This window comes from Salvelinus fontinalis, chromosome 18 (genome assembly GCF_029448725.1).
Source record: "Salvelinus fontinalis isolate EN_2023a chromosome 18, ASM2944872v1, whole genome shotgun sequence".
Taxonomy (NCBI): Eukaryota; Metazoa; Chordata; class Actinopteri; order Salmoniformes; family Salmonidae; genus Salvelinus; species Salvelinus fontinalis.
Genome location: NC_074682.1, coordinates 37,484,991 through 37,507,176, shown reverse-complemented (window position 1 = coordinate 37,507,176; position 22,186 = coordinate 37,484,991). Strand labels below are relative to the sequence as shown.

At 43.7% G+C, this 22,186-nt stretch overlaps 1 protein-coding gene across 7 annotated transcripts in view; it reads left to right on the top strand.

Annotated features, from left to right (window-relative positions):
* Nucleotides 1-22,186, top strand: part of LOC129815450 (sodium channel protein type 8 subunit alpha-like) — a 219,980-nt gene that overhangs the window by 163,196 nt on the left and 34,598 nt on the right. For 4 of the 7 annotated variants that reach the window (XM_055869295.1, XM_055869293.1, XM_055869294.1 and 1 more), the window contains 3 exons: nucleotides 15,163-15,528; nucleotides 16,490-16,625; nucleotides 17,736-17,974. In XM_055869295.1, the coding sequence (XP_055725270.1) occupies nucleotides 15,163-15,528; nucleotides 16,490-16,625; nucleotides 17,736-17,974 (741 nt within the window). The remainder of the gene's footprint in view (nucleotides 1-15,162; nucleotides 15,529-16,489; nucleotides 16,626-17,735; nucleotides 17,975-22,186) is intronic. The other 3 variants (XM_055869298.1, XM_055869296.1, XM_055869297.1) reach the window with 1 other exon arrangement.

Below are 22,186 nucleotides of genomic sequence, written 5' to 3'. Positions count from 1 at the left end.
TGCGCTGTCGCCTATGCTCTTCGCCCTAATCATTGAACCTCTCGCTCAGACGATTAGATCTGATGCAGCAATACACGGCTATAATACTAAAGATACTCTAAATAAGATTTCCCTATACGCAGATGACATTCTCCTCTATGTAACAGAACCCCAAGCTAGTATTCCAGCTATTCTTGATGTGATTAATTTGTTTGGTACCTTCTCGGGATACAGAATAAATTGGAACAAGAGTGAATTAATGCCCATACGGTTACAAAACACCTCCTGGCTAGAACATCTTCCACTTAAGTTATCTTCAGAAAAATTTACCTATCTAGGAATTGTAGTTACCAAACAATATTCCTTACTATTTAAAGAGAATTTCCCCTCGCTGATGCAAAAACTAAAAACAAACATACAATTTTGGAGAACTGTCCCAATTTCTCTGCTCGGAAGAATTAATGCCATTAAAATGGTCTTCCTCCCACAACTGCTCTACCTATACCAGAACATCCCAGTATTCATACCTAAATCCTTTCATAAACAACTGGACTCAATTATCAATCCTTTCATCTGGGATTATAAAACACACAGGATAGGTAAAAAACACCTCTGCAAATCCAAGATGGAAGGAGGATTGTCTCTCCCAAATTTTATATTTTATTATTGGGCCGCTAACCTCCGTGCGGTTACATTTTTGCTGGATGACGCACGTCCGTCACCCACCTGGCTTGGTATGGAGCGGGAGGAGTGTCACCCCTTCTCTATTGGTGCTGTGATTTTGTCGCCTGTCAATCTGGAGAGGTCACTTTATCGTAACAATCCTATTATACATTGCACAGTCCGAATCTGGAAGCAAATTAAAACCCACTTTGAGCTTAGACCAATGTCATTCATGCTCCCTGTTGCCAGGAACCCCTCCTTTGCCCCCTCCAACCTTGATAACACCTTTGAGCAATGGGGAGAGTTGGGGATAAGTACCATAGGGGATTTATATATAGAAGGGACCTTTGCTTCCTTTGAGTTGCTGAGGGAAACTTATAATCTTCCCAGAAATAACTTTTTCAGATACCTACAAATCAGAGACTATGTTAGGAAACACCTCCCAACATTTGGGAACGCTAAGCCTTCCATGTTTGACGGATGCATAAAAACATCCCCCACCTCAGACAAACTGATATCTCGTTTATATGATTCTTTTCAATCGGTTAGCACACCCTCTACAGATGCCATTAAGGCAAAATGGGAGGAAGAACTAGGGACTGACATTTCGATGGCAGACTGGGAAGATAGCTTGGAGTATATCCACACCTGCTCCATTAACTCCAGACATCGGCTCATACAATTCAAGGTATTACACAGATTACACTATTCCAAAACCAAACTGCATAGGATATTTCCTGATACATCCCCTTTGTGTGATAAATGTTAGGCTGCACAGGGTACACTTCTCCACTGCTTTGCCCTATGCTCTAGCTTGTATGGTTACTGGTGTGGAATTTTTAGGATCCTCTCTGAAGTTCTGGAGACTTCATTTGACCCAGACCCGCTTCTGATAATCCTGGGAGTGTCTGATTCCCTAATCGGACTAACCAACCCCCAAAAACAACTCATCTCTTACAGTCTCATTTCGGCAAAAAAACTAATCTTGTTGTTCTGGAAAAAGAGGGAAGCGCCCACTACCAAATTATGGCTCAGCGAATTGGCAAACACTGTACACTTAGAAAGGATTAGATATATTCTGAACAATAAATTATTAACATTTGATCAGATCTGGCAGCCTTTCCTCTCTTACTTAAACCATTCGGCGCTGTGAATTTGTACTTTTTAACGCACTCTCCATTGTAATATTTTAATCCACCTCTGGGCAGCATGTGCTGGCACCGCCACCCGAGCAGCGGGGAGGGGTATAAGGGGAAGGGATAAAGGGGGGGAGGGATAAAGGGGGGGAATAAGGGGGGGGGGGGGTGACACCCACCCTCTTTCTTTCTACCTGTCCTTGTTTTGTATGTCTTGTTTTGTAATAATTGTTTTGTACCCAGAACTCTGGATCTTTTTATTTCTATCTGCTCTTTTATGTTTAGTTAAAAATTGTATACCTGCCTTTCATACCTATACACCATTCCTGTGTGTGTTCAATAAAAATATTTGAACGAATTTATTTGTCAGATAATATCAACAAAAAAAAAAAAAAAAAAAAAAAAAAAAAAAGATATTCGACACTGAACTTCTTCAGCAAAACAGAATGATATCAAAAATAGGTCTGGGATATAAAGCCTGTTTATGGTTTCAGAATTATTTTAGCGACAGAACTCAGGCCATCTTGACAGATGAGATTAAATCAGAATTTCTTGAGATTCAGAAAGGTGTTCCTCAGGGTTCGATTTTGGGTCCATTATGTATTAATGACCTTGTATATTAATGACATAGGAAAAACTGTTAATACTTGTAACATTCATCTCTATGCAGATGACACAGTTTTTTATTCCTGTGCCGCCACAGTGCAGCAGGTGACTCGTGAACTTTGATTCAATTCAGAAAACACTTACAGATCTTAAATTAGTGTTAAATACAAGTAAAACCAAGCTCATGCTGTTCTCTAGGTCACGAAATGTTGACCATGAGGACCTGCATATTTGCGCTACAAATGGAGCCCACATCGAGCTTGTTTCTCAATATAAGTTCCTGGGTGTCTGGACTGATGACAAGAAGCTAAAATTCAAGATAGTTTTCTTTATATTGAAATAAATCATGCCTCAGTATTAAAAATAGGAGAAAGATTGTTCAAACAACTCTTCTCCCTGTATTGGAGTTTGGTGGTATTGTTTACATGCATGCGGCAACCTCTGTTTGAAAACCCTTGGACGCAGTCTACCATTCCGCAATTCGTTAAATCACAGTGGACAATTTTAGGACTCATTGTAGTATGGATTAAAATATGGGATGGACCTCTCTGTCTGTAAGAAGATAACTGCATTCTCTTTTATTTATTTACAATGTAATCTTACAGAAACTTCCTTTATATGTAACTTCATTAAGTTAAGAATAACAACAAGCAACAAAAAACCCCACCTGTACCAGATTTATATACAGTGCATTCAAAAAGTATTCAGACCCCTCCCCTTTTCCACATTTTGTTACGTTACAGCCGTACTCTAAAATGTATTAAATTATTTTTTTCCCTCATCAATCTACACACAATACCCCATAATGACAAAGTGAGAACAGGTTTTTAGACATTTTTGCAAATGTATTAAAAATAAAAACAGAACAGGAACCTCCAATACTCTTGGTGCTGGCAGCCCGGCCAAACTAAGTAATCTGGTGAGAAGGGCCTTGGTCAGGGAGGTAACCAAGAACCCGATGGTCACTCAGACAGGAGCTCCAGAGAGAACCTTCCAGAAGGACAACCATCTCTGCAGCACTCCACCAATCAGGCATTTATGGTAGAGTGGCCAGACGGAAGCCACTCCTCAGTTAAAGGCACATGACAAACCACTTGGAGTCTGCCAAAAGGCACTTAAAGGACTCTCAGACCATGAGAAACAAGATTCTATGGTCTGATGAAACCAAGATTGAACTCTGTGGCCTGAAGGCCAAGTGTCACGTCTGGAGCAAACCTGGAACCATCCCTACGGTGAAGCATGGTGGTGGCTGCATCATTCCACTTGTCAAATAATCCTTAAAAAACACGAGAAATAAGAAAAATATGAAATACACAATTAAGTAAGCATACTATATACTGGAAATATTTAAAAAGTCAGTTCCAATATCATATTTACATGTGCAGGGATACTGGAGTGATGGAGGTAGATATGTATAGGGGTAAGGTGACTATGCAACAGGATATAAGATAAACAGAGTAGCAGCAGCTTGCATGTGGGTCTGCGAGTTTGTAGGGTCAGTATAAATGTATGTACATATTATGTGTGAGTGAAGAAATAATGGAGTGAGTGTTTGTGTGTGTGTGTGTGTGTGTGTGTGTGTGTGTGTGTGTGTGTGTGTGTGTGTGTGTGTGTGTGTGTGTGTGTGTGTGTGTGTGTGTGTGTGTGTGTGTGTGTGTGTGTGTGTGTGTGTGTGTGTGTTGGAGTGAGAGTGTGTGGGAGTGTGTAGGGCCCTGTGAGTGTGCATGGAGACAGTGCAAATAGTGAAATAAAGGTCAATAAAGATACAAGGTAAACTCGGTCTGTGTAGCTATTTATCATATTGCTTATGGATAGAAGCTATTCCAGACTTGATGCACCAGTACCTCTAGCCGTGCGGCAGCAAGACTATTTATCTATGGCTTGGATGGTTGGGGTCTTTGACGATTTTCTGGCGGTTCTTTTACGCCTGATATAGAGGTTCTGGATGGCAGGGAGCTCGGCTCCAGTAATGTTTATTTATTTTATTTTATTTCACCTTTATTTAACCAGGTAGGCAAATTGAGAACACGTTCTCATTTACAATTGCGACCTGGCCAAGATAAAGCAAAGCAGTTCGACACATACAACAACACATAGTTACACATGGAGTAAAACAAACATACAGTCAATAATACAGTGAAAAATAAGTCTATATACAATGTGAGCAAGTGAGGTGAGATAAGGGAAGTGAAGGCAAATAAAATATATATATAAATAAAAATATATAAAAAGGCCATGGTGGCGAAGTAAATACAATATAGCAAGTAAAAAAAAAACTGGAATGGTTGGTTTGCAGTGGAAGAAGGTGCAAAGTAGAGATAGAAATAATGGGGTGCAAAGGAGCAAAATAAATAAATACAGTAGGTAAAGAGGTAGTTGTTTGGGCTAAATTATAGATGGGCTATGTACAGGTGCAGTAATCTATGAGCTGCTCTGACAGCTGGTGCTTAAAGCTAGTGAGGGAGATAAGTGTTTCCAGTTTCAGAGATTTTTGTAGTTCGTTCCAGTCATTGGCAGCAGAGAACTGGAAGGAGAGGCGGCCAAAGGAAGAATTGGTTTTGGGGGTGACCAGAGAGATATACCTGCTGGAGCGCGTGCTACAGGTAGGTGCTGCTATGGTGACCAGCGAGCTGAGATAAGGGGGGACTTCACCTAGCAGGGTTTTGTAGATGACCTGGAGCCAGTGGGTTTGGCGACGAGTATGAAGCGAGGGCCAGCCAACGAGAGTGTACAGGTCGCAGTGGTGGGTAGTATATGGGGCTTTGGTGACAAAACGGATGGCACTGTGATAGACTGCATCCAATTTATTGAGTAGGGTTTTGGAGGCTATTTTGTAAATGACATCACTGAAGTCGAGGATTGGTAGGATGGTCAGTTTTACAAGGGTATGTTTGGCAGCATGAGTGAAGGATGCTTTGTTGCGGAATAGGAAGCCAATTCTAGATTTAACTTTGGATTGGAGATGTTTGATGTGAGTCTGGAAGGAGAGTTTACAGTCTAACCAGACACCTAGGTATTTGTAGTTGTCCACATATTCTAAGTCAGAGCCGTCCAGAGTAGTGATGTTGGACAGGCGGGCAGGTGCAGGCAGCGATCGGTTGAAGAGCATGCATTTTGTTTTACTTGTATTTAAGAGCAATTGGAGGCCACGGAAGGAGAGTTGTATGGCATTGAAGCTCGCCTGGAGGGTTGTTAACACAGTGTCAAAAGAAGGGCCAGAAGTATACAGAATAGTGTCGTCTGCGTAGAGGTGGATCAGAGACTCACCAGCAGCAAGAGCGACATCATTGATGTATACAGAGAAGAGAGTCGGTCCAAGAATTGAACCCTGTGGCACCCCCATAGAGACTGCCAGAGGTCCGGACAACAGACCCTCCGATTTGACACACTGAACTCGATCAGAGAAGTAGTTGGTGAACCAGGCGAGGCAATCATTAGAGAAACCAAGGCTGTCGAGTCTGCCGATGAGGATGTGGTGATTGACAGAGTCAAAAGCCTTGGCCAGATCAATGAATATGGCTGCACAGTATTGTTTCCTATCGATGGCGGTTAAGATATCGTTTATGACCTTGAGCGTGGCTGAGGTGCACCCATGACCAGCTCTGAAACCAGATTGCATAGCGGAGAAGGTATGGTGGGATTCGAAATGGTCGGTAATCTGTTTGTTGACTTGGCTTTCGAAGACCTTAGAAAGGCAGGGTAGGATAGATATAGGTCTGTAGCAGTTTGGGTCAAGAGTGTCCCCCCCTTTGAAGAGGGGGATAACCGCAGCTGCTTTCCAATCTTTGGGAATCTCAGACGACACGAAAGAGAGGTTGAAAAGGCTGGTAATAGGGGTGGCAACAATTTCAGCAGATAGTTTTAGAAAGAAAGGGTCCAGATTATCTAGCCCGGCTGATTTGTAAAGGTCCAGATTTTGCAGCTCTTTCAGAACATCAGCTGACTGTATTTGGGAGAAAGAGAAATGGGGAAGGCGTGGGCGAGTAGCAGAGGGGAGGGCAGTGCTGTTGACCGGGGTAGGGGTAGCCAGGTGGAAAGCATGGCCAGCCGTAGAAAAATGCTTATTGAAATTCTCAATTATAGTGGATTTGTCGGTGGTGACAGTGTTTCCTATCTTCAGTGCAGTTGGAAGCTGGGTGGAGGTGTTCTTATTCTCCATGGACTTTATAGTGTCCCAGAACTTTTTTGAATTTGTGTTGCAGGAAGCAAATTTCTGCTTGAAAAAGCTAGCCTTGGCTTTTCTAACTGCCTGTGTATATTGGTTTCTAGCTTCCCTGAAAAGTTGCATATCACGGGGGCTGTTCGATGCTAATGCAGAACGCCATAGGATGTTTTTCTGTTAGTTAAGGGCAGTCAGGTCAGGAGAGAACCAAGGGCTATATCTGTTCCTGGTTCTAAATTTCTTGAATGGGGAATGCTTATTCAAGATGGTGAGGAAGGCATTTAAAAAAAATATCCAGGCATCCTCTACTGACGGGATGAGATCAATATCCTTCCAGAAAGGCCTGCTCGCTGAAGTGTTTCAGGGAGCGTTTGACAGTGATGAGTGGAGGTCGTTTGACCGCTGACCCATTACGGATGCAGGCAATGAGGCAGTGATCACTGAGATCTTGGTTGAAAACAGCAGTGGATTATTTGGAGGGCAAGTTGGTTAGGATGATATCTATGAGGGTACCCGTGTTTACGGAATTCGGGTGGTACCTGGTAGGTTCATTGATAATTTGTGTGAGATTGAGGGCATCAAGCTTAGATTGTAGGATGGCTGGGGTGTTAAGCATGTTCCAATTTAGGTCGCCTAGCAGCACGAGCTCTGAAGATAGATGGGGGGCAATCAGTTCACATATGGTGTCCAGAGCACAGCTGGGGGCAGAGGGTGGTCTATAGCAGGCGGAAACGGTGAGAGACTGTTTTTAGAGAGGTGGCTTTTTAAAAGTAGAAGTTCAAATTATTTGGGAACAGACCTGGATAGTAAAACAGAACTCTGCAGGCAATCTTTGCAGTAGATTGCAACACCGCCCCCTTTGGCCGTTCTATCTTGTCTGAAAATCTTGTAGTTAGGGATGAAAATGTCAGAATTTTTGGTGGTCTTCCTAAGCCAGGATTCAGACACGGCTAAAACATCTGGGTTGGCAGAGTGTGCTAAAGCAGTGAACAAAACAAACTTAGGGAGGAGGCTTCTAATGTTAACATGCATGAAACCAAGGCTATTACGGTTACAGAAGTCATCAAAAGAGAGCGCCTGGGGAATAGGAGTGGAGCTAGCCACTGCAGGGCCTGGATTCACCTCTACATCACCAGAGGAACAGAGGAGGAGTAGGATAAGGGTACGGCTAAAAGCTATGAGAATTGGTCATCTAGAACGTCTAGAACTGAGAGTAAAAGGAAGTTTCTGGGGGCGATAAAATAGCTTCAAGGAATAATGTATAGACAAAGGTATGGCAGGATGTGAATACAGTGGAGGTAAACCTAGGTATTGAGTGATGATGAGAGAGATATTGTCTCTAGAAACATCATTGAAACCAGGTGATGTCATCGCATATGCGGGTGGTGGAACTGAAAGGTTGGATATGGTATAGTGAACAGGGCTAGAGGCTCTACAATGAAATAAGCCAATAAACACTAACCAGAACAGCAATGGACAAGGCATATTTACATTAAGGAGAGGCATGCTTAATCGAGTGATCATAAGGGTCCAGTAAGTAGAGGTTGGTTGGGGTCACGGCGATCCAGACAGCTGGCCGGGTAGCTGGCTATCGGGAGCAAGATAACATAGGATGGAGGTCTATTTTTAGTCACCTCGTGCGTTTCCGTCTGTAGATTAGTGGGGTTCCGTGTGGTAGAGGGGATCAATCCAATTGGCAAAATAGATATAGTGACCCAAGAAAAAAAATTGTCCGATATACTTATTCAGATAGCAGCCGATAAGACAGCTAATGATTAGCAGATGGGTCTTCGGAAACATCGCAACGGAAAAGCCTGTTGAAACCACCTCGGACAATTACGTCGGCAGACCAGTCGTGATGGATCGGCGGGGCTCCGTGTCGGCAATAAAGGGTCCAGTCCAATTGGCAAAAGAGGTATTGTAGCCCAAGAATTCGCTGGTAGACCTCTTCGGCTAGCCGGCAGATGGGCCTAGCTCGAGGCTAGCTCAAGGCTAACTGGTGCTTGTTTCGGGACAGAGGTGTTAGCCAGTAGTAGCCACTCGGTTGCAGATAGCTAGCTGTGATGATCCAGTGTAATTGTCCAGAGCTTGCGTCAGGAATCCGGTGATGTGGTAGAGAAAAAGCAGCCCTATATGCTCTGGGTTGATATCGCGCCTGCAGACTGGCAGGTATTGGCCCGAGCTGAAGCTGGCTGGTGTCCGAGTTATTAAGGGTGAAGACCGCAGCAGTGGCTAACTGACTACTAGCTAGTAGCTAGTTATCTGGCTAGCTTCTGATTGGGGTTACGGTTCTAAAGTATAAAAAATAGCAGATCCGTACCACATTGGGTGAGGCGGGTTGCAGGAATGTATATTCAGTTCCTAGATGGAAAGTGAAATTAAAATATATATGAAATGTATACGAAAAATACGAGGACTAATTACGCGGGACAAGACGGGACAAGACAAACACACGTCCGACTGCTACGCCATCTTGGAACATGATGGAGCGCAAAGTCTAGGTCCAAAAGGACAGCCCAATGTACTGGGTTGTCCGCACAACCGTCTGTAACGCCATGCGATCGAGGGCGGTGCTATTGCCATACCAAGCAGCAAAGGGCACTTATTGGTATATGTGTAAAAATAACACTGAATATTCCTTTGAGCATGGTAAAGTTATTTATTAGGCTTTAGATGGTGTATTAATACACCCAGTCACTACGTAGATACAGGTGGCCCAACTCCAGTCCTTGAGTACCGCCAACAGCACACATTTTCAGTTGTTGCCACGGACACTAAATCAGTCAAATGTTCCAAACCAACACGCACAGTCGTGAAGAAGGCGCGACAGTGCCTCTTCCCCCCCAGGAGGTTGAAAAAGTTTGGCATAGGCACTCAAATCCTGAAAAGGTTCTACAGCTGTACCATTGAGAGCATATTGACTGGCTGCATCACTGCGAAAAGCTCCCTGGTCTTTGTGGTTGAATCAATACTTGAAATACACTACTCGAGTGAGGGACCTTTGAGATAATTGTATGTGTAGGGTTAAAGCATATTAAAATCTGTATGGGTGTCTTTCGGAGGGGTTGGGTTAAAAGCGGGAGTAAAATTTTGGCTGGACCTTGTGTGCAATAGACCAATAAAGTGATTATTGCACACAGACTGATTTATTATGTAAAATGTTAAGAATATTTTGACTCCTGGTACTTATTTAGGCTAATCATAACAATACTTCAAATTAAATTGTATTTGTCACATGCACCGTATACAACAGGTTGTAGACCTTACCGTGAAATGCTTACTTACGAGCCCTTAACCAAAAATGTAGTTCAAAAAATATAGTTAATACAATATTTACTAAATAATCTAAAGTGAGAAAAAAAATTGAATCAAAAAGTAACACAAGAAAATTACATAACAATAACCAGGTTGGTACCGAGGCAATGTGCGGGGTTACAGGTTAGTCGAGGTAATTTGTAAAGTGACTATGCATAGATAATAAACAGCGAGTAGCAGCAGTGTAAAAACTAAGGGGGGTCAATGTATATAGTCCGTGTAGCCATTTGATTAGTTGTTCAGCATTCTTATGGCTTGGGGGTAGAAGCCGTTAAGGAGCCTTTTGGACCTAGACTTTGCGCTCCATTTCCGCTTACCTTGCGGTAGCAGAGAGAACAGTCTATGACTTGGGTGACTGGAGTCTTTGACAATTGTTTTGGCCCTTCCTCTGACACCGCCTAGTAAAAAGGTCCTGGATGTCAGGAAGCTTGGTCCCAGTGATGTACTAGGCCGTACGCACTACCCTCTGTAGCGCCTTACAGTCAGATGCTGAGCAGTTACCATACCAGGCAGTGATGCAACAGGTCAGGATGCTCTCGAGGTTGCAGCTGTAGAACTTTTTTGAGGATCTGGGGACCCATACCAAATCTTTTCAGTCTCCTGAGGAGGAAAATCAAATAAACCATAGTCCCCTCAACACCGGGGCCCCTTAGGGATGCGTGCTCAGTCCCCTCCTGTACTCCCTGTTCACCCATGACTGCACGGCCAGGCACGACTCCAACACCATCATTAAGTTTGCTGATGACACAACAGGGGTAGGCCTGATCACCGACAATGACGAGACAGCCTATAGGGAGGAGGTCAGAGACCTGGCAGTGTGGTGCCAGGACAACAACCTCTCCCTCAACGTGATCAAGACAAAGGAGAGGATTGTGGACTACAGGAAAAAGAGGACTGAGCACACCCCCATTCTCATCGACGGGGCTGTAGTGGAGCAGGGCTGTAGTGGACTGAAAAGATTTGGCATGGGTTTGGCATTGAGAGCATCCTGACTGGTTGCATCACTGCCTGGTATGGCAACTGCTCGGCCTCCAACCGCAAGGCACTACAGAGGGTACATCACTGGGGCCAAGCTTCCTGCCATCCAGGACGGCCTGCTATACCAGGCGGTGTCAGAGGAAGTCTCTAAAAATTATCAAAGACTCCAGCCACCCTAGTCATAGACTGTTCTCTCTGCTACTGCACGGCAAGCGGTACTGGAGCACCAAGTCTAGGTCCACGAGGCTTCTACACAGCTTCTACCCCCAAGCCATAAGACTCCTGAACATCTAATCAAATGGCTACCCAGACTATTTGCATTTCTCCCCCCCCCCCATCTCCCCCTCTTTTACACCGCTGCTTTTCTCTGTTGTTATCATCTATGCATCGTCATAACTCTACCTACATGTACATATTACCTCAACTAACTGGTGCCCCCACACATTGACCCCACACATCTGTACCGGCACCCCCCTGTATATAGTCTTACTGTTGTTTTTTACTGCTGATCTTTAATTACTTGTTACTTTTATCTCTTATTCTTATCCATATTTTTTTAAACTGCATTGTTGGTTAGGGGCTCATAAGTTAGCGTTTCACTGTCAGTTATTCATTGTATTCGGGACTTGCGACTAATAAGATTTGATTTGAAAATCTGTTAGTTTAAGCTAGAGATATTTTTTTCACTGGATGCGTCTCAATCAACCGCATCTGCCTGTGTAACACTTCCGCATCTGCGGTGAAAGGTGACAGAGCTAGAGTGGTGTTTGTCAGACCATCCCGAAAAGTGGTCTTCTCTGTAGTGTCTGTTATGACCCCTCTATGGAAAGTTGAGACCCTAAGGAACACGATGGTCCACAAGCATCTTGGGACTTGTCTGAAGCCGGTACTACCGATCTGTCTGTAGCGTCTGTAGCGTCCGAACAGTTTGGGGTACACACTAAGATGACCCCTCTGTGTCTGAATGGACATCTGAATGTCCCCCGGTACCAGTCAAAAGAAATATGGAAGTATATATGGAGTTTAGTGTTTAGTGACAGAAATAAAGAGTTAAATACATGTAAAAAAAAAAGTATCCTGATCTTTTTTATGTCTCTCAGATATAGGATAGACACTTAAGAACTTTTAGATATTTTTGTGGGACTATCTGTTGTTCCACGTAGTGAATCTGTCAGTCAATGAGTTTGTATGGGCAAATAGCAGTAAGGCCCCCCCCCCAAAAATGTTTTTAATATATTTTTGGGATACTTCAAGGGTTCTTATCAAATAGCAAAATGATCCTTGGTATGACCTTTTTAAAACAATTCCATATATCTTAGTATTTTGTGTAGATCAATGACAAAAAAAATCACAATTAAATCCCACAAAAAAATCAAAGGGGGGTGAATACTTATGATATGCACTGTACATTATTATCAATATTAATTTGTAGGCCGGATGACATTGATTCACCATTGTTTAATTCACCATTATTAAACGTTTATTGACTACTAGTATATACTTTCAGTAGTCTTCTTCTGTCATCTTGCGCTAAATCAGGAGAAGGCAACCCTGGTCCTGGAATGCCACAGGCACTTCATGTTTTTTATTTAACTGACCTGGAAGACCAGGTGTGTTGAATTTAGGCAATCATTGAACTAATCAATTATCTCAGTTGGACAGGTGGGGTGCTTCGTTGGAACAAAGCCCTGCAGTACCCTAGGAATAGAGTTGCCTACTCCTGTACTACATAGCGGTTAAGCTGATAAATTGTTAACTTTTTGTTAAAAGTACCACATTTGGTAAAGAAGTAGATTTATGTACATGGCCGCCGACAGTAACACTATTTTACAATTCAGAAGGACTGCTTTGAGGTAAAGGCACCAAATTTGTCACAGAGCTAGATGTATTGACCCTGAAAAGATGGCTGCCGACTGTAACACTACTTTGCAGTTCAGAAAAACTATTTTGAGAAATCATTAACTAAAATGTGTTTTGTTTATCAGCTTAACTGCCTCACTATGTAGTACAGGTGTAGGCAACCATGTTCCTGGTGTGCCCCACCACAGATTTGGCCCCTGGGGGTATGGCAGGCTACTTGCTAAATGGCTGCAGACTGTAAAAATTTAATTACAAACCTTCAATCTAGAAAAAGTCATGGCCTATACTCCTTTGACTAAGAAAATGTTGGGAGATGTACACAAGGGTCTCTAAACTATAATATAGTATAACATCTAGTCTGTGGCTGCATTTCTAACGCTTCGAACACACCGACTGCGTCATTGCGTTTCGATACACCAAAAGTACATTCATTTCCAATGGAACGCTGCATTTGCCTTGCAGCATTGCGTTGCAGAGGCAGTTGCAGTGCGTTCTGTGTGGTGCATACGTTCGATAAATCGAACGTATGCATCAAATTGTATGAGTGGACTTGACAGAGAGTAGCAAAATATGAATGTAGATTTTTTTGTTGTTGCACACATTCAGTAAAAAATTGGGATTACACAAAAACAGTTTGATTGCATAATTTCTTTACATTTTTTATTTATTTATTTGCCAAGTATATTATTTATTCGACACACGGTAATTTGACCAAATTATCAGGGGTACAGTAGTATCTACCATTTCCATTACTATTTATCTAGCATTCACACTCTTTCAAACATGAACATTTGGTAAAGTTATTAGGGGTAGTAACTAGCATAATTTATTTGACTATTTCTTTCACACACACCTCATTGGCTAGGTTAGCAAGCTAGGTTAGCTAGCTAGCTAACGCTAACTAGCCACATCTAGCACAAGCTCACTACTAAACTGACCTGGCAATCCTACTATCGTGGACACTTGTCTCCAAGCAGCATTTTTTGTGTTTATGTCCCTGTAGCTGTCAGCAGTTGTGTCAAAAAGACACGGTTTTGAGGATACTGCGAAAATGATTCTCTCCTCCATGTGTCCAACCGCATGCGACCATTTGCAAAAGGTACCTGCATCAGTATAGTTGCCTAGTTGCGCAAAATGTTATGCAGCAGTGATGCAATGACGCAGCCGGTGTGTTCGAAGCGTTAGTCTTTTCAGGGTCCATAAATCTAGATCTGAGCCAAATTTGGAGCCTTTCTCTTAAAATAGTCCTTGGTTGTAAAATATTGGTACTGCTAGGCAATCATTTTCAAATATGGCTGCCATGGCCCCAAGGGGCAAAATCTGTGGTGGCTCCCTATTGAAATATTTTCAGGATATATAGATCCAAATGTGCCAAATGTGTTTTGTTTATCTCAAAATAGTTATTCTGAACGGCAAAGCAGTGTTAAAGTCAGCAGCCATCTTTTCAGGGTCCATAAACCTAGCTCTGCAACAAATATGGTGCCTTTTCTTCAAAGCAGACCTTCTGAATTGTAAAATAATGTTAATGTCAGCAGCCATTTTGCTGCCAAGCCCCCCCCCCCCCCCCCCCCCCCCCCCCCCAAAAAAAAGAATCTGTGCTGGCTTCATATCTACGTTTGTTTAGGGTATATAAATCAAATTGAGTTACATTTCTGAGCTTAACAGCTTCCCTAATGATGTCATATCAATGTTAGGTTTCAAATGAATGTAACAGTGATTTCTACTGAGTGACAGAATTACTAAGGCCTCTCCCTCTATCCCACTGTTTCTTCTTTCTCTCCGTCCTGGTGAGAGTCCATGATGTTGCATTGTGCTGACACATCCTCTGTTCAACACTAGTGCAGAGGAGAGTAGTTTTAGTGTAGCAGCAGTGACTGTACATTACACCAGTCTTGGCCTGTTTGGTGTGAGGGAAGGGAAGGGTAGAGAGAGGCATGCTTTCACAGGCCCCCACTACATTATTGATAAACCCTTTTCATGAATCTTTCACTGCCCTGCTGAAAGCAATAATCTAGCTGTGTTTTGTCATTGCCCTGCCTATCACCACCCTTACCCCCCTGGTTAAAAAAAAGTTACCTGTGAGAGGCTCAGTCAGAACTGTTTACTAAGCAAAACGGACCGTTGTGTACATTTGTGTGCCTGATTTCTAAAGTGGCCATCTTCTAGTCTTTAGTTGCTGTGTCTTTACATGTCTGAATGAACCATTATCTCTCATTTCTGTTTCTGTGGCTACTTCTTTTCCCCTTTTATCCTATTTGACCTTTTCGTCTTTCTGTTTCTCATCCTTTCTGTCTCCTGCTCTTTTTCTTATCATCTCACACCCATCCCTCTTTCTTTCTCTCTCTCTTTCGTGCTTTGTTTCTCTGTGTCTTCTTCACTTCCATCCCCTCACCTCTCTGTCCATCCCTTCCTTTATTTCTCTTCTCTCTCTCCCTTTCCCCCCTCTCCCTCTTTCTCCTCCAGTCTCTCCTCTCCATCCCGGGCTCTCCATTCATGTCGCGGCACAACAGCCGTAGCAGCATCTTCAGCTTCAACAAGGGCCGCCCTCCAAAGGACGTGGGCTCGGAGAACGAGTTTGCCGACGATGAGCACAGCACGGTGGAGGAGAGCGAGGACCGCCGGGGCTCCCTGTTCATCCCCTACCGCCGCAGCAGCTACAGTGGATACAGCCAGGGCTCATCGCGTCTCATCAGCCCACTGGCGCCCCACATTGGAGGGAAGAGGAACAGCACGGTGGACTGCAATGGCGTGGTGTCGCTCATCGCTCACCAGCCAGGCGGACGCCTTCTGCCTGAGGTGAAAATAGATAAGGCAGCCACTGACGACAGTGTAAGGATGTTTTCGGTCTGGTTTCCACTCCCTTTCCCTTCTCTTCTTGTCTCTAAATTTCTGGTTCCTTCCTCTTCTGTTTGATTTTCCCTTCTCGAGACTTGCTCAGCACTCACAGCCTTATTACACACACTCCATTCTCTAGTCTTTATTTTCCCCCCTCCCCCCGCGCCCCCTTCGCTTCAGCTGCTCTGAGTGGCGCGCTCTTCCACCAATGAAAAACAACAGATTCCTGGCTTCAAATTACACTGTAGTAACCGTTCTATTAGCCTAGTAGCCCGTTTCAAAGCCTCCTGCATAGAAGTACGCAGTGTCTCTTGGTAGCACCTATCTAACAAACAGATATCTCTGTTGCCATGCCCCATCCACAACAAACATTACTAGAAACTCTCTCCCCTCTTAATCTCTCTCCTCAAAACCAGTTTATTCTGTCTGTCTTTTGCCACCATTTCCCCACCTCTCTTTTGTCTTTCCCAAGCTACAAAAAAACGTAACCTTTTTCTAACAACAGCATTCTTCCTCATCCTAGCTAGCATGGTAGTTTGACTTCCCATTACTTCTGTCCAATCCAAGCCAAGCTTTACCTTTTTACCTACTCTCCAAACGTAGCATGGTACAGTGGCTGTCTTGACTTCTCTTTTCTTATTGGATACATGCATGCTCTTGCATGCAGGTTTGGGAAGGGGATACGACTGATATATGTTTTGGGTGGGATAAGACGGTTTACTTAGAATGGGATAATATTGTAAGGGGTGGGGGTTAGCGGCACTTTTTAGTGTCTGTTGTATGGGATTGGGTTTTCGTGTCTGGTGTGTGGGATAGGATTAGATATTGGTCTCTCTCTCTGTGTGTGTGTGTCAGACACAAAGGCATAATGATTGGACTGGTTTCAAGATATGTGTGTTTATGTAAGGCCTCTGACGGGTGTTTGTGTGTGTGTGTGTCGTCTCCCTGAGCGCAGACCACAGAGGTGGAGGGGAAGAAGAAACACTCAGGCTCCCTGATGGTGTCTGTGGACCAGCTTGGCCGCAACAAGGACCGCGCCAACAGTGTGATGAGCGTGGCCACACACACACACTCACACACTCTACTGGAGGGTACGGAACTCACACACTCTCTCACACACTGGGTACCCTGGACTGGAGGTGTGGCTTAGTAGGGGTGTGACTATCAGATAGATCTTTTTAGGCCACCTTTTAGAATAAATGTAATTTCTGTTCATCTGTTCTGTTGTATTTTCATCATATGTTAAAGGTCCAATGTAGCTTAAAAAAAAAGATATATATATAGTATACAGTGGGGAGAACAAGTATTTGATACACTACCGATTTTGCAGGTTTTCCTACTTAAAGCATGTAGAGGTCTGTAATTTTTATCATAGGTACACTTCAACTGTGAGAGACGGAATCGAAAACAAAAATCCAGAAAATCACATTGTATGATTTTTAAGTAAATAATTTGCATTTTATTGCATGACATAAGTATTTGATCACCTACCAACCAGTAAGAATTCCAGCTCTCACAGACCTGTTCGTTTTTCTTTAAGAAGCCCTCCTGTTCTCCACTCATTACCTGTGTTAACTGCACCTGTTTGAACTCGTTACCTGTACAAATTTAAAATTATGAACAGGAATTGGCCAAAAATAACTATCTGAAAGCCACACCTCCAATAAGCCATTGCCCATTCATCTGATAAGCTGCCACCTCTACAATATATTATTAAAGAAATAGAAAAAATAAGTAGAAAATGGAACCCTCTTCATCACAAAAAGGTTCCGGTTTGAACCTTTACAAAGGGGTTCCTCAAAAGACACTTTCAGAGGGCTTCCTCAAGGAACATTTTTGACCTGGAAAGGTTTCACCACTTGTGGAGGGTATGGCTGCCTTTGTTCAAAATTTCACCTTTCAACCCCTATAGTTATACTATGCTGACCTGACCACAAGACAACGTAGAGCGTTAAAGCAATGTTTTTTTGTGTGACTCCCCCCCCCCCTATCTCCCTCTCTTTCACGCTCTCTCCTTCTCTTTTCACTCTTTCTCTCTCCCTCTTTTCCTCTCTCTCCCACTCCCTCCTCTCACTTTTCCTCTCATTCGCTCTTTACCACTTTCTCCCTCTCTTTCCCTCTGTCTCCCTCTTTCTCTCGGTTTACCCCTTTCTCCCCTGCCCTCCTCTGTTTTTTTCACTACCTCCCTTTTCCCCCTACAGAGCTAGAGGATTCTCAGAGGGCGTGCCCATCATGGTGGTATAAGTTTGCCAACATGTTCTGTGTGTGGGACTGCTTTCCTATCTGGTTGAAGATCAAGCATGTGCTCAACCTGATCGTTATGGACCCCTTTGTGGATCTGGCTGTCACCATCTGTATTGTCCTCAACACCCTCTTCATGGCCATGGAACACTACCCCATGACTCCTCGCTTTGAGGAGACGCTGTCAGTGGGAAATCTGGTGAGGAACAGTGAAGTGGACAGTGTTTAGTGTGTAGGGTACCACAAGATTGTCTCAACGTGTGATTGGAATGTTTCGCACATCCCATTATCCAATTATTTCTCTGCCTCTGCTCCACATGTTTCTGTCGCTGTATCTTTCCCCCCATGTGTCTGTATCTCTATCTCTCTGTCTCACACTCCCCTGTGTAGCACAGTTCTCTCAGAGCACTTCTTTGCTGGTTTAACTTAGGTCCTTTCATACATGCATTACACTCTGCCCTTCGATGGGAATTCATAAAACATTCAGCTCCTTTTTAAAGCAACTAGCTTGCTCCCCTTCTTTCACCACCCAGGCTCTCTCTCTATCTCCGTTTCTCTCCCCCAACTTTGCCTCTCTCTCGACCCATTTTCTTCTCTGTTTGTTTGCCTCAGTCGCCTTTCTCCTCCATCTCTTCCTGCAGATTTAGCAGTTCTAACATGGCAGAACAGGGGTGTGTCCAGGGGATGGCAGGGTTGGTTGGGGGATACATTAAAGTTGAATGTAACCTGATCGATCTGTACTTTAAGTGGAACATACTGCTTGGTAAGGTATGAGGCTGGTGTGTGAATGTGAGGAGAGGTTAGAGAGGGTATCTGTGGTGTCCACTTGCTCTTAGATATCTCAGTACAGTACCAGAGTCCCTGGCATGTCAGTGGAATTGGCGTGGTGTGAGATTGGCTGGTGTCATAGAGGTTGCAACCTTATATCCGTCAAATTATGGCTTCTGTGAGCGCATGGGCCGCGCCATTGAGGCTATCACCATTTTGAAGAAGTCAATGTTCTTCTTCACGATCGGCTGATCCCTCCTGATGACATGGTTGAACATGACTCCAACCGGGTCATCAGTAGGGAACAGCCAATGAAGTTGGAAGTCCCACCCAGTTGACTACTTCAAAATGGTGACAGTTCTCAATGGCGCTGTCCTTGCTAATACGGGCTTGTGGCCACTACAATCGTCTATCCATCTCTGTGGCTGGTGTCAGCAGCGATAGGGGAAATGTTTTTATTTATTTATTTGAGGTCACAGATGTTGGCATGGTGTCAGGGGTGGTGCAGGAGGAATCATTGAGTGCTCTGTGCAGTGATGATTGGTCCACCAACATGGCATGATACAACCCTCCCTGCCTGACTGGTAGTGGGTGGGTGGGTGGGTGGGGCACTTCTCTATGAACTTGTCCTGCCAGGACAACCTCCACCAGCACTAAGAGTCCAATACATTTTTAATCAGCACTACATCAAACAAAATGCCACGCAAGCAAGATCTGTTTTGCATTTCGCTCTTAAATTTCTGCATTTAAGCGGAATTTCTACAAATCACAAGTTCTCCATGATTTTAACCTCCATGTTCTGCAGCACAGCATAGCACGCACAGATCAGAACTCTCAGGTACAAATCTTGAGCAGACATTTTGGGGTTTCTATCAGAATGATATGTTATAATATACTACACACTTATTATTTTAAAAAAAATATATAGAGATATAGTATCTTAGTTTGATCACTCTGTTGTCGCAGATAATTTTCCTGCGCTGCATAAATTCACTGGAAACACACAGTTCTTTTTCTTCCACTAGATCTCACACCTAAACTATAGCCTACTGTAGCCTATCAAACCTAATTTTCTGTTAGAAATGATCACTTCATTTTAAAAAAAATAATCAAATCCTCCTGTTGCAGTATTATTTTACTTCTGCAATGAAACTGGTCAAATTAAGATCTGACATCTGTAGTACCAAATACAATTTTTGGGGCTTGTAACCATAGCTGATCCCGTTTTGGTACTATATAGAACCGTTTTTTGAAGGTTCTATAAAGAACCATGCTCATAAGGTTCTAAATGAAACCTTTATGGTGCTATAAAGACAACAAATTACCTAGCAGCAAACCTGCTTACACCAATCCCACACTGTAAAAAAAGAAAATGTTGAATCAACTTAGTTGTAAGGCAACCAGTACAATAATACTGTGATTTTGCACAACAAAATAGCATTGAAATTGATACAATGTACAATTGTAAGGCAACCAGCTGCAATAGTATTGGGAATATAGCCTAACTAGGGCTGGGCGCTATGGCCTAAAAATCCTATCTCGATTATTTTCAGACTTATGGGCGGTTCATGATATATATCTAGATTTTTTCCAATATTTTCTCTAAATGAGCTTTGTGTATAATTAACGGGAAAATATACTGCATTTCAAACAGTCATCAATAATGTAATGAATTCAGGGCTTGTGAAATTCTACCTAGGCTAAATATATGCCTTCTACAAACATAAGACCCACTAATAATTGAATTATTTTATCAAAATAGTTTAACATGCTTTTTTGCAATAATCACTGATCTGCCTTTCAAGTCTGTCTATGAAAATGCCATTTTGATTACAAATTTAACCATAACCATGCATAATGCACATTAACTAATATTTTTTTAATTTAACCTTTATTTATTAACTAGGCAAGTCAGTTAAGAACAAATTCTTATTTACAATGACGGCCTACCCCGGGCAAACCCTCCCCTAACCCAGATAACTCTGGGCCAATTGTGCGTCGCCCTATGGGACTCCTGATCACGGCCGGTTGTGACACAGCCTGGGATCAAACCAGGGTCTGTAGTGACGCCTCTAGCACTGAGATGCAGTGCTTTAGACCGCTGCACCACTCGGGAGCCCCGAGTGTAGCGGGCATTATAGAAAATTAACACAGATCTCGCAATAATCATTCAAGCACAAGCCCACATTGCTAGTGAGTAGGCAACTAATCTTTATACACTGCTCAAAAAAATAAAGGGAACACTTAAACAACACAATGTAACTCCAAGTCAATCACACTTCTGTGAAATTAAACTGTCCACTTAGGAAGCAACACTGATTGACAATAAATTTCACATGCTGTTGTGCAAATGGAATAGACAAAAGGTGGAAATTATAGGCAATTAGCAAGACACCCCCAATAAAGGAATGGTGCAGCAGGTGGTGACCACAGACCACTTCTCAGTTCCTATGCTTCCTGGCTGATGTTTTGGTCACTTTTGAATGCTGGCGGTGCTTTCACTCTAGTGGTAGCATGAGACGGAGTCTACAACCCACACAAGTGGCTCAGGTAGTGCAGTTCATCCAGGATGGCACATCAATGCGAGCTGTGGCAAAAAGGTTTGCTGTGTCTGTCAGCGTAGTGTCCAGAGCATGCAGGCGCTACCAGGAGACAGGCCAGTACATCAGGAGACGGGGAGGAGGCCGTAGGAGGGCAACAACCCAGCAGCAGGACCGCTACCTCCGCCTTTGTGCAAGGAGGTGCACTGCCAGAGCACTGCAAAATGACCTCCAACAGGCCACAAATGTGCATGTGTCTGCTCAAACGGTCAGAAACAGACTCCATGAGGGTGGTATGAGGGCCCGACGTCCACAGGTGGGGGTTGTGCTTACAGCCCAACACCGTGCAGGACGTTTGGCATTTGCCAGAGAACACCAAGATTGGCAAATTCGCCACTGGCGCCCTGTGCTCTTCACAGATGAAAGCAGGTTCACACTGAGCACATGAGCACATGTGACAGACGTGACAGAGTCTGGAGACGCCGTGGAGAGCATTCTGCTGCCTGCAACATCCTCCAGCATGACCGGTTTGGCGGTGGGTCAGTCATGGTGTGGGGTGGCATTTCTTTGTGGGGCCGCACAGCCCTCCATGTGCTCGCCAGAGGTAGCCTGACTGCCATTAGGTACCGAGATGAGATCCTCAGACCCCTTGTGAGACCATATGCTGACACATGCACATTTGTGGCCTGCTGGAAGTCATTTTGCAGTGCTCTGGCAGTGCACCTCCTTGCACAAAGGCGGAGGTAGCGGTCCTGCTGCTGGGTTGTTGCCCTCCTACGGCCTCCTCCACGTCTCCTGATGTACTGGCCTGTCTCCTGGTAGCGCCTCCATGCTCTGGACACTACGCTGACAGACACAGCAAACCTTTTTGCCACAGCTCGCATTGATGTGACATCCTGGATGAACTGCACTACCTGAGCCACTTGTGTGGGTTGTAGACTCCGTCTCATGCTACCACTAGAGTGAAAGCACCGCCAGCATTCAAAAGTGACCAAAACATCAGCCAGGAAGCATAGGAACTGAGAAGTGGTCTGTGGTCAGCACCTGCAGAACCATTCCTTTATTGGGGGTGTCTTACTAATTGCCTATAATTTCCACCTTTT